The sequence below is a fragment of the Epinephelus fuscoguttatus genome, linkage group LG19, assembly GCF_011397635.1.
Source record: "Epinephelus fuscoguttatus linkage group LG19, E.fuscoguttatus.final_Chr_v1".
NCBI classification, from domain to species: domain Eukaryota; kingdom Metazoa; phylum Chordata; class Actinopteri; order Perciformes; family Serranidae; genus Epinephelus; species Epinephelus fuscoguttatus.
The window spans coordinates 27,834,394-27,847,180 of NC_064770.1; the positions used below are offsets into that span (position 1 = coordinate 27,834,394).

Genomic DNA, 12,787 nt, shown 5'->3' on the forward strand with positions numbered 1-12,787 from the left:
AGGAAAAGAGTAGAGGAAAGGGGAACAGGAGACGAGGGGAGAGGAGAAGAGAGAGGACCGAAAAGAAGAGGTGAGGTGATGATGGGAGGGAATCGGAGAGAATGGACAGAAAGAGTAGAGAGAAGAGGAGGAGAGGAGATGTGGGAAGGGTGGAGGAGAGGGGAAAAGGAGACAAGGGGAGAGATGATAAGAGGTGGGAAAAAGTGGAGAAAAGGACACCAGAGAATAAAAAAGAGGAGAAGAGGAGAGAAGGAAAAAAGGAGACGAGGAAGGAGAAGAGGAGAGGAGATGTGGAAACGAGATGTGGGGAGGGTACGGGAGAGAAGAAAAGAGCAGAGAAGAGGAGATGAGGCCAAGTGGAGGAGAGAAGAGGAGGAGAGGAGATGTGGGGAGGGAAGGGGAGATGAGAGGAGGAGAGGGGAGAGAAGAGAGAAAAGAGGAGAGGAGGGAAGAGGAATGAGGAGACAAAGAAAGAGAAGAAAAGAGGAGCGGAGACAAGTGAACAAGGTGAGGAGAGGAGTTGAGAGAAGAAGAGACGAGGCGAGGGGAGGGAACAGGAGAGAGGAGAAGAAAAGAGCAGAGTAGAGTAGAACAGGAGACAAGGGGAGAGGAAAGAAGAGGAAAGGATATGTGGGGAGGGAATAGGAGAGAAGGGAATAGAAAAGAGAAGAGGAGGTAAGAGGAAAAGAGGAGATGAGTAAAGAGGAGAAGAAAAAAGGAGAGCAGAGGAGACGATGAAGAGGACAGGAGAGAAGAGAAAAGTAGAGGAGAGGGGAAGAGGAGATGAGAGGAGGAAAGAAGAGAGAGGATGAGGAAAGGAAATGTGTGGAGGGAAGGAGGAAACGAGGTAAGGAGAGAAGAGGATAGGAGAGGGGACGTGGGGAGGGAATAGGGGAGAAGAGAAGGAAAGAGTAGAGGAGAAGAGGAGACAAGGGGAGAGGAGAGGAGGAATGAATAAAGAGTAGAAAGCAAACAGATAAGTTTACAAAGGCATTGCAGTTGCTATTAATACAAAGAAGAGCCTGAGAAAACAGAGGGAACAATACATGGAGGTTAGGCCACACTCTGCCCAGACGTAATTTATAAACCTCTGCCATCCAATCAGAACGCGAGCCAAGTCTCCTGACAGTTGCACGGGAGCTCCCTTACATCTTGGTGAGTAAATAGCCTCATTCAGCCGCTGTTTACATCGCTCCTAATTCCAAACAAATTACATTAACAACACTCTCAGAAGCAGCCGACTCCTGAGTACAGTGTTCTGCTGGGAGAACAGAACAGAAAGATAAGAGAGAAACAGCCACAGACGGAAAGAGAGATGGGACGTATAAATCCTGAATATGCATTTCAAACCTTAGCATGTGACACCGTGTACTGCCAAAAAGCAATTAAATATCTTTGCTGCAGTGTTTATTGGAACGGATGAAAAGAAAGGAGAGGGATTGTGTTTTGGAACAAGCGTGGGGACATTTAAATGGCTTTTATTAAAACTCAACTGTGTCTATTGAAACCGCACATTGTAACACAATATCCCCACACGTTAATGCAGAATTTAATGAATCGCCTATGGTATTAAATTTACCCCCCGAGGCCTGCTCCTTGCTCTCTAACAGGAGGGGAGAGGGCAGAAAATATCCCTTTTGTTATTTGCAAGGTGGCGATCAATACTCTAATGTAGTCCTTCTCTGCGGAAACTTGGCAACCTGTCCTTCCTATTGATGAGGTGGAGGAACGGAGTCTGCCCACCCATCCTTGATATTGTTTTGATGAGACGCGTCCTGTGGCCAGCCGATGAAAGACTTTGCCCACATTTTGAGTCATCACACTTTTGATGCAGACGATCACTAAAAGCACGGCGTACAGCAGATTTGATTAAAAGGGAAAAAGACAGAAGCCGAGCGAGGACTAGAGGCGACTCACCTGTTCTGCGGGGAGAATAGGAAGACAGACCAATCTTCTCTGCTCTCACACCAGTCTGGTCTGTACGCCTCTAACATCTTCTGGATGCGGAAGCACAAGCTCTGCAACACACATATCGACACACATCACGACCCGCACACACACAAGCTCAGCCCGTATAGTTTGCACAATATAATCAGGCAGACACACAAAATTGCAAAGCCTGTTTAGACTGCCTATTTAAATTATTAACGAAAGTGAAACACTTCTATAGCAACAGCTCGGAGCATCTTCCAACATTACCATCTGTATAGCTCTCTCCCCCGCTGTCTAAATAGTCCTTTCTAATTAACCTTGTTTCTCTCATACACAGACTTGTTTACAATGAAAACAATGGGTCTCCCACGAGGCCCAGGTGATAGGGAGTGCAGGCTTTATACAAAGTACTTGAAAATCCTACACACGAGAGAGCAGCAGATTATTGAATGTGTAAAATCTTGTACTTTAACACAAAAGCTAATAGTTCAGTTATTGAGAATCACAGGCCGAGATTGTGCTTCTTTGTTCCTTGTAGATGTAGAGCGTTTTTTTTACACCCTCAAAATAATTGTTTTCGATGTAGACTGCGTTCCCAAGCGCCTATTTTTCAGGGCGCTACATCTTGATGAACTTGATACACCAAGTTCAACTTTTGGAATGCCACAAACCAATGGCATGGACCAACTAATCACAGCAGACAATTAGTTTTCCCTTCGCCCGCAGCATGTGTAAGCCCCCTAAAGCAGTTTTGCGTACATCTCTCTCCGATGTTGTTTGATGTGTTGCAGATGGGCTGCTGGCTCAGCATGTGCGAATGTGTGCTCAGTATTTTCTTTTGTAACTTAAGAGCCAGGCGTTCAGGAGGTTTTTACCAGGAACTGAATTAGCTGCAGAGGTTTCCTCCTCTCCAAAACAAATGATCCCGGTTATTAAAACACTGAATAAAGCACTTTCATGCTGAAAATCGATGTTTTTCTGATACTGTTGTCTCGTCACAAAGGGGCTGCTAACTACAGTGAACGACGTGAAAACGCAAATGGCCCTATCTAGAGTCAGTGTTCAGCTAGTCCATTTCTTGGTTACTGTAGAAGAATGGTGGGAGAATGGTGAACTCCATGGATGAGAATCGTCCATTAAATGCCTCCTCCTCTCCAAAACAAACCGACTAGGTCATTAAAACCGGTAAAAACACAAAATAAGGGGGCGTACACATGCCACATTTTTTTTGCACCCTCAAATTCATTGTTTTCAACATGTGGCAGGCACGCTCAAACGCCAGAGCGACACTGTTGCAGCATGTATGTGTTCTGAGCGCCTATTTTTCAGGGCACTACGGCTGCACCCTGAGACACACCAAGTTTAACTTTTGGAATACACCAGTGTGCACTACATGTCATGTGACGAGGACCAACCAATCACAGATGACGAATATCTTTCCCTTCTTCCATAAATATAGAGAAGAAGTTGATCATTTTAGAGCATGGCTGCCAGAGCTTTTTGTCTGGTCTTACAAACAGCGCCTGGAAGATCAGCTCTGCTTTCAGGATTTCAGGTAAATGGGCTATGATACAATACTTGTTAAGGTTGCTTACCAACCTCAGACACAACCTGCTGCTGCGCTTTTGAAAGGTGAAACAAAAAAAATCAAGAGTAGCACCCAGTGCCTGACCTCACGTTTTCCAGGTGGCTAAAGACACAGCATGTGTTCGGCCCCTAGGCAGTTTCACGTAACAAAACAGCATTTCTCTGATGCTGTTTGGCTTGTTGCAGAGCATGTGCAAATGTGTGCTCAGTTTTTCCTTTTGTAACTTAAGATCCAGACGCTCAGGAAGTTTTACCAGGAGCTGAATTATCTGCAGAGGACTCTTCCTCTCCAAAACAAACGGACCCGGTGATTAAAACTGTTAAAAAACACTGTTAAAAATCAATGTTTTTCTGATACTGCTGGCTTGTCATGAAGGGGCTGCTCACTACAGTGAACAACACGAAAATGCAAATGGCCGTATCTAGAGCCAGTGTTCAGTTTGTCCATTCTTAGCTATTGTAGAAGAACGGTGGAGTCCATGGATGAGAGCCTGCTCACTGTGTAGATATAAACGACTCATTCTTCTGAAAACACAATGATTCTTACTTTCAGGTGATCCTACACTAAAGAAAACATATAATATTCCATTTCTGACGAAATACCCTGGACCTTGATCACCCTCCATCCCACACACTTAATGATAACTTACATATTCAACATCATCGTCCAGGTCCTCCCGGTCCTTGCTGCGTGTGTTAACCTGTGGGAAGACGTCGGCCATCAGCTGGCTCTGAGGGTTTGCCTCTCCAGCCTGCTCAGTGTGGTGTCTAGGAGGAGGCTGGAGAAGCTGAGACAGAGGAGTCTTCCCATTACAGTCTTGGTGTACCACTCCCAAGCCACCCAGACTGTCCAGTCCACTGCCACCACCTCCAGTGATTACCGCCCCCCCAGAGAGGCTCTTCTTCCTGTTGTGAGCATGGAGTGTCACGGGGAGTGGCAGGTGGTGTGGTGGCGGTGGAGGGTGCGTTAGTCCTGGGACCTGCAGCAGGTGGGGCAGCTCTAGTGAGAGAGCTCTGCGGTCCCTCCTGGGTGCAAAGTGACCCGGGAGCACAGGATGGGGAAGGTGAAGAGAGTGTGGAGCAACAGGGGGAGGAGACAGGAGAGACTCTTCCTCATCTGGGTGGACATGTTGGAGGTGGTGGTGCGGGGATGAGGAGGCACGGGGACCACGGATGCGGAGGCTTCCTCCGACCACTCCGCCGAGACCCCCAAGGCCGTAGCCATAGAAGGGCCGTGCAGAGGTAGGGGTGAAGGCTGGACTAGCGGAGGGAGACGAGGAGGAGCAGGGGCGGCATCCTCCCAGACTGTTCCAGCTGGAGCGGCGGGCCCACAAGGCCTGAGGCTGGTTGGTCAGTGGGCGGCCCCAGTTGTGGTAACCTCGACCTGGATACTGAGACAGAGACAGAGAGGTTTCCTCCATGTTCTTTAATCCAGAGCCACACAGTCTGGATCTGCTCTGACAGGCTGGCTTACCAACAAACACAAACAGAACCCAACCAATGACCACACACATCTCAAAACAATGGAATAAAGAAGAATATGTGATGTAATCACATGCTTCTCATTACATGAAGCTTGGAATTACCTCTGTGAGAGCCGTCCATAATTTAAACAGGGCTGGGTTGAAAAAAGTAATAGCTTTGCAGCACATGTCCTCGTCAAAGACATTGCCTATAATTTCACACTGTCTCAGTCAAATCAAAACATAATGACAGTGGAGGTGGGTCGATTTCTGGTTGTGCCAGGCCTGTCTGATCCGGTGTTTGAGCTTAAACTGGTTTGATTTTGTCATTATAACATGTTGTGGCAAATTAGCTCGAAATTAGCAACCTGTGCTAACGGCGTCATGGCTCCAAATCCAACTTGTATTGCATTAATAATAAGCCATATGACAATGTGATTAACATTACATTACATTTGTTTAGAAATGTAATAACAGAGCCGCGAGTGTCTGACAGGCAGTGTGCAGTTTACTGCCGAGCCAAACACTGGCAATATGAAGAAGCCGGGGGTTGAAACTTTTTTGAATGGGGGGCAGATTAGGTAATGTGATACCTGGGGGGGGGGGGGGGGGGGGCACCTGCTTCTTGCATCATATGGGTTGAAAATCCCAAACAAATGAGACAGACACAACTGTTTCATCTTTCAGTGTAAATGCATCAAACTTTCAACCTGAAAGCAGCGACCCCTGCTGTCAACTTTGTGCTTCTTTGCTGTGGTCATGTCTGCTACCTAGCAAGGAAAGCATATTTTAATTCAGCTGTGTCTTTTCCTGACCTACAAAAGCTTATTCATGCTTTTGTATTTTCTCACGACTCGGCTTCAGCTAGTACAGATGCTGCAGCTCGTATTTTAACGGGGATAAATTGTAGGTCACATATCATCCTAATTCATAGCTCCTACTTGGTGCATGTCTACAAACTTGATAGCACTGCCATCATGAAATAAAGAAAAAAGGCAAAGTGAACTTGCCTAATTAACTAATACTATGTGGCAGGCCATATGGTATGTTTTGGGAAACAAGTCGTGGGCCGTTTAAAATCAGTCCACGGGCCATGATTGGCCCTTGGGCTGGACTGCGGACATGCCTGATTTACAAAACCCAAAACCAGTGAAGTTGGCACGTTGTGTAAATCGTAGATAAAAACAGAATACAATGATTTGCAAATCCTTTTCAACTTATATTCAATTGAATACACTGCAAAGACAAGATGTTTAATGTTCAAACTGAGAAACTTTTTTTTTTTTTTTGCAAATAATCATTAACTTAGAATTTAAAGGCAGCAACACATTGCAAAAAAGTTGGCACAGGGGCCTTTTTACCACTGTGTTACATTTCCTTTCCTTTTAACGACACTCAGTAAATGTTTGGGAACTGAGGAGACCAATTTTTGAAGCTTTTCAGGTGGAACTCTTTCCCATTCTTGCTTGATGTACAGCTTAAGTTGTTCAACAGTCCGGGGTCTCCGTTGTCGTATTTTACGCTTCAAAATGCGCCATACATTTTCAATGGGAGACAGGTCTGGACTACAGGCAGGCCAGTCTAGTACCCGCACTCTTTTACTATGGAGCCATGCTGTTGTAACACGTGCAGAATGTGGCTTGGCATTGTCTTGCTGAAATAAGCAGGGCGTCCATGAAAAAGACGTTGCTTGGATGGCAACATATGTTGCTCCAAAACCTGTATGTACCTTTCAGCATTAATGGTGCCTTCACATATGTGTAAGTTGCCCATGCCTTGGGCACTAATACACCCCCATACCATCACAGATGCTGGCTTTTGAACTTTGCGCCTATAACAGTCCGGATGGTTCTTTTCCTCTTTGGTCCGAGGACACGACGCCCACAGTTTCCAAAAACAATTTGAAATGTGGACTCGTCAGACCACAGAACACTTTTCCACTTTGCATCAGTCCATCTTAGATGAGCTCGGGCCCAGCGGCCGGGCGGCGCTTCTGGGTGCTGTTGATAAATGGCTTTCGCTTTGCATTGTAGAGTTTTAACTTGCACTTGCAGATGTAGCGACGAACTGTAGTTACTGACAGTGGTTTTCTGAAGTGTTCCTGAGCCCATGTGGTGATGTCTCATAATACTGATGTCGGTTTTTGATGCAGTACCGCCTGAGGGATCAAGGTCACGGGCATTCAATGTTGGGCCTTGTCGCTACGCAGTGATTTCTCCAGATTCTCTGAACCTTTGACGATATTACGGACTGTAGATGATGAAATTCCTAAATTTCTTGCAATAGCTCGTTGAGGAATGTTGTTCTTAAACTGTTCGACAATCAGCTCACGCATTTGTTCACTAAGTGGTGACCCTCGCCCCATCCTTGTTTGTGAATGACTGAGCATTTCAGGGAAGCTGCTTTTATACCCAATCATGGCACCCACCTGTTCCCAATTAGCCCGTTCACCTGTGGGATGTTCCAAATAAGTGTTTGATGAGCATTCCTCAACTTTCTCAGTCTTTTTTGCCACTTGTGCCAGCTTTTTTGAAACATGTTGCAGGCATCAAATTCCAAATGAGCTAATATTTGCAAAAAATTACAAAGTTTACCTGTTCGAACATTAAGTAACTTGTCTTTGCAGTGTATTCAATTGAATATAGGTTGAAAAGGATTTGCAAATCATTGTATTCTGTTTTTATTTACGGTTTACACAACGTGCCAACTTCACTGGTTTTGGGTTTTGTACTAGAAAGTTCATGTGTTTTTTGGGGTCACAAGAGGAGACATGACCGACTTAATCTCTCAAGGAAATGACACCAGAATGGCAACATCTTGAATGTGAAGCCAACGAAAGAGGTGTCCAGGCGATGTGATGCGCAGTTTTGAGTATAACAGTAGTTGCACTTCCTGTTTCTTTTATTCCGGTTGCTTACGTTTATCTATATGATGTCTCTTCATTTCACTACAAAAACCACAATGAGGTGGCAGCTTCTGGTAAGGTAAATGATGATCGCAAATAAGACCTAGGCAACTTCCTGTTGGCCATTTGTGGACAGAGAGCTCTGACGTTACATGATGAACCTTGTAGGCTTGTAGGCTGTTGGGACACAATGTCATTATGTTCCACTGGGGCTGCAGAGTCAGGTGGAACACCTGGTAAAATTCAGTACACTGGTCTGGTCCTGTGTATGACTTAATGTGAAATCGGTCTAAAAATGCTTACACTGACCCAACCCTAAATGACAGGTCAGTTACCCAGGAACCATGTATTATTTTCAGTCCTTTCTACTCACCATAGCCTTCTGCTCCAAGTTGGCCCTGCCAAGAGAAATAACACTGTTCTTCCTGGAGCCGAGGGCAAAGGTCAGCCTCTCTCCTGGAAACAGACCATGGGGCAGTGGGGACAGATCCAGGTGCCCATTAGGAGTTAGAGTGCAGATCTTTGGGTCTGTAGGAAAGAGGGTGTGGAGAGAAGAATGAGAATGGAGGTACAGAAAGACAGCATTAAAGAAGCCCTTCCTTATGCCCAGTGCTTCTTCTCTGTTTCTACCATGCAATCAGAACTTGGCACCCTCCATCACTTTACAACATAAATGTCCCAGCACGATGTTATGGCCAGCTAAGAGAGTGAGAGGATGGTTTAATTTACACTAAATCACATTAGAGGAGCCGGAGAGGCGCTTATAATGGTGAAAGAGAGGGATATCATGTCAGTGGTTAGTCCGTTCCCAAACATATCTTTTGGTGGAATAGGTCTCCAGGTACTATTAACATTCCAACTGTATTTCTTTTCCAGGTAAGCTGACATTTAAAAGGTGCATTTTGGCTCAGAAGAAGTGTGATCAGACATCATCAGAGGCCTCCCTAATGTGCCGCTAAATGCTACTCAATACTGCGTGATTCTCAGCCTGTTCACTTTTGTTATGTCTATAGGGGGAAGAGGGGAGAGGAGTGGATGGAGATGTGGCATCAGGCATGTATTATTTACGTTGTGCAGTTCACAATTCAGACAGGAAAAAGATGGTAAGTGATGTTTGTTGTGGAAATCGGACGGCAGGCAATGTTTTTAATTCCCAAGACACATCAAAATGGCTGATAGCTTTCTGGAGTGCTAAATGGCAGCAGAGGTATTTACACTATGACCTTAGACCACATATATCATAGCACCTCATCACTGGAAACAATAACTTTAGCCTGTATAGAAACAGCATATTTTCACATTTAACTGGGTGAATTAAGGGTTTATTTCAGCGTGAAATGGATCGGCAGGTTGGTGCGGCTTCTGCAGTGTTGCAGGCGCTGTGCAGGACCATCAAGGTCAAGAGGGAGCTGAGCAGGAAGGCAAGCTTTCGACTTAGTGGTCCATCTATGTCCCAACCCTCACCCATGGTCATGAGCTTTGTATAGTGACTGAAAGAATGAGGTCGCGGATACAAGTGGCCGAAATGAGTTTCCTCCGTGGGGTGGCTGGGCTCAGCCTTAGCGATAGGGTAAGGAGCTCGGAGTAGAGCCGCTGCTCCCTCGCGTCCAAAGGGGTCAGGTGAGGTGGTTCGGGCATCTGATCAGGATGCCTCCTGGGCAGGTGTTTGGAGCACGTCCCACTGGTAGGAGGCCCCAGGGCAGACCCAGAACACGCTGGAGGGATTACATATCTCATTTGGCCTGGGAACACCTCGGGGTCCCCCAGGAGGAGCTGGAAAGCGTTGCTGGGGAGAGGGACATCTGGGGTGTTTTGCTTGGCCTGCTGCCCCCGCGACCTGGCCCTGGATAGGTGGAGGAAAATGGCTGGAAGGATATATTCATGCCCACACTATGAGGGCTCTGTCCTCCTGCCCGCAGCTCTCCTCGGAGGATTGGCAAAACTTTCTGGTTAAAAAAAACCCGATCTTATTCTTTCACAAAAAGGTATTTATCTCTGTAGGGATCCTTTCTATAATGTTGTCAGACACTTAGAATAACAAACTGAGCCTGTCAATGGCAACAACAAGCACTTTTAATGGATGTAAACTGATGGTGCACAAATGCTCAGAGTGGTTACATTGCAGCCTGTTTCACTGCTGTCGGCTGCAGCGCACTCACTCAGTACTGAACCAATTAAAAAAATGTTGTTGCTATTTAAGTCACCTAGGCATAAAAAATATGGAGCAACAGGGTCCAGGCTGAAAAACACTTAAGTTACCCTTAAAATGATCGGTGATAACACAATCTTACAGCAGCATGATTAGCGTAAAGTTGGCATTTTTGTTTGAGAGGGGAAGATTGTAAATTATTACAATCAGTCATGATTTCAGTGGTGAGAGAAAAATCAATCATTATGAAACAATAAATGCTGTGAAGCTCCCAGAGGCTTTTAATACCTGAGAGATGCAGAGAATCTTTCTGTTTGTCATTCTCCTCAAAATTACAGGAAGACCTGTCATCGTCGGAGTAAGAGCGGTTTGCATCGCCCTGTATGGGGGACAGAGAGAAAATGAATGGGTGAGAGAAAAAGGGAAGGGACACAAGTAGAGGGAGGGGGCACAGCAAGGAAGAGGAGATGTGAGAAGATGAAGAAGAGTAAGAAGCAGAGAGTGGGAAAAAGTGTAGAAATAATGATCAATCAAAAGCTGATTTAAATAGGAACCGCCAATCGTTTGTCCTCTCCTTTTTTACCAAACTATCTGAGGGGCAATTTTCTCTCCAGCCCGCCTGGTTTAATTTCACTCGTCAAATCTAACTCTGAAACACAAATGTCTGAAGTTCAGCTGTAACTCCGAAACAGGTCAGTGCACACAAAATACTGGGGTTCAATATTAAACCCATTTGATTTCTCATTTATTGCTGTTGTTGAACAAATCCGTATACACACTCACCGGCCACTTTATTAGGTACATCTGTTAAACTGTTAATGCAAATAGCTGATCAGCCATTCACATGCAGCAACTCAATGGATTTAGGCATGAAAGCATGGATCCATCCTGCCTTGTATCAATGGTTCAGGCTGGTGGTGGTGGTGTAATGGTGTGGGGGATATTTTCTTGGCACACTTTGGGCCCCTTAGTACCAACTGAGCATGGTTTAAACACCACAGCCTACCTGAGTATTGTTGCTGACCGTGTCCATCCCTTTATGACCACAGTGTACCCATCTTCTCATGGCTACTTCCAGCAGGGTAACACACCATGTCACAAAGCTCAAATCATCTCAACCTGACAATGAGTTCACTGTACTCCAGTGGCCTCCACAGTCACCAGATCTCAATCCAATAGAGCACCTTTGGGATGTGGTGGAACGGGAGATTCACATCATGGATGTGCAGCCGACAAATCTGCAGCAACTGTGTGATGTCATCATGTCAATATGGACCAAAATGTCTGAGGAATGTTTCCAGCGCCTTGTTGAATCAATGCCACAAACGCAAAAGGGGTTTCAACCCGGTACTAGCACGGTGTACCTAATAAAGTAGCCGGTGAGTGTACATATACTTTATACAACAAGTTTAGTTTGTGCAATAATATTCATGTTTCAACCTACAACAGTTGAATGATGGGGCATAATTGGCTAATTTGTCCCATATCACATTTGGTTTTGTTAATTTGCAAAGGGCAAACTGTGCAATGCCGGAAACCAAGATGTCTCACCTCAGCCTGGAAACCCTCAACAAGGATGGCAACTAATAAATTGAAGAGCACATAGTTTCCAAAGGTCATAAGAGCTACGAAGTAGAGAGCAGCACAGGGCGTGGTGGATGCCATCCCATTGTACAGCACCATGTTCCAGTCCTCCTGAGTCAGAATCTACAGAGCATATACACATGTATAGTACGTACACACGAATGTCTATACAGGTAGAAAAAACACTCACTTAAAAGTTTTTATTCTTTGTGAAACCACAGTTTTGAAAGTGTGCTGATGTGTGTGTGTGTGTGTGTGTGTGTTTGAACTATTCATACCTGGAAGACAGTAACGATGGCCCAGAGCAGGGAGTCAAAGTTCTTCCTGTCGGGCACTGTGTCTCCTGCCTCGGTCTTCAGACTGAACTTACAGCCAAAGATATGCATCCCCAGGATACTGCAACACAAGAGGGGTTTTCTCCAGTAATTCCACTACACATGCTGTCACAGAATAAAGGTAAAATGCATCCACACAAACTGTACATAAACAAACTGTATGACTATTATAATCTTATTTTGGTTTATTCAAAGCTCTACTCTTCTAGCTTTCACTCTCCCATCCCCCTCTCCCCTGGCTCTTATCATCTACCTGCGCCCATCTGTTTGCTGTCGTCACAAGACTGTGTAACCCAGACAGCGCTGTTGACTTTCTCATTCATTGCTGCTTTTTTCGGGCAATTTATGGAGAGCTTTTTGAAAGTTTAAATCTTAGCTGAGTGGCACTTTACATTAACTCTTCACTAAAAGCTACAGTGGCTTGATGTATAGACCAAATGCCACTTGCTCAGGCTAGCGTTAGCTGGCTAAAAGCTCGGACACCATCTGTCTTGGCACACTTATTCTTGACTGCTGTGCTGCAGGGGTGATGAAGCTGGTTGGCAGGTACACATACACGCACACACACACACGTATGAAGTCACAAACACGTTGTGCACTCATAAAGATACAAGCAGGACTGGAGTAATATTATTACGCTGTAGAGGAACTCATACCTATCATGTAAAAAGGACTGCACTTGCAACAATTATGATAAATTATTCAAATAACAATAATTCTGTTAAAACCATCTTCATTTTCCGTTATCGCCCACGGAGGTGGAATTGGAGAGAAAATAGAGTAGAGAGTGAGTGTGTGTGTGTGTGTGTGTGTGTGTGTGTGTGTGTGTGCG

General features: G+C 45.2%; 1 protein-coding gene across 1 annotated transcript in view; it reads right to left on the reverse strand.

Moving 5' to 3' along the window:
* cacna1ia (calcium voltage-gated channel subunit alpha1 Ia) overlaps positions 1-12,787 on the reverse strand; it is a 138,310-nt gene that overhangs the window by 66,789 nt on the left and 58,734 nt on the right. Inside the window, exons 11-16 of the mRNA XM_049561715.1 lie at positions 11,899-12,016; positions 11,588-11,743; positions 10,325-10,415; positions 8,261-8,415; positions 4,170-4,910; positions 1,918-2,018 (exon numbers count right to left, since the gene is read on the reverse strand). Coding sequence (XP_049417672.1) covers positions 1,918-2,018; positions 4,170-4,910; positions 8,261-8,415; positions 10,325-10,415; positions 11,588-11,743; positions 11,899-12,016 — 1,362 coding nt within the window. The remainder of the gene's footprint in view (positions 1-1,917; positions 2,019-4,169; positions 4,911-8,260; positions 8,416-10,324; positions 10,416-11,587; positions 11,744-11,898; positions 12,017-12,787) is intronic.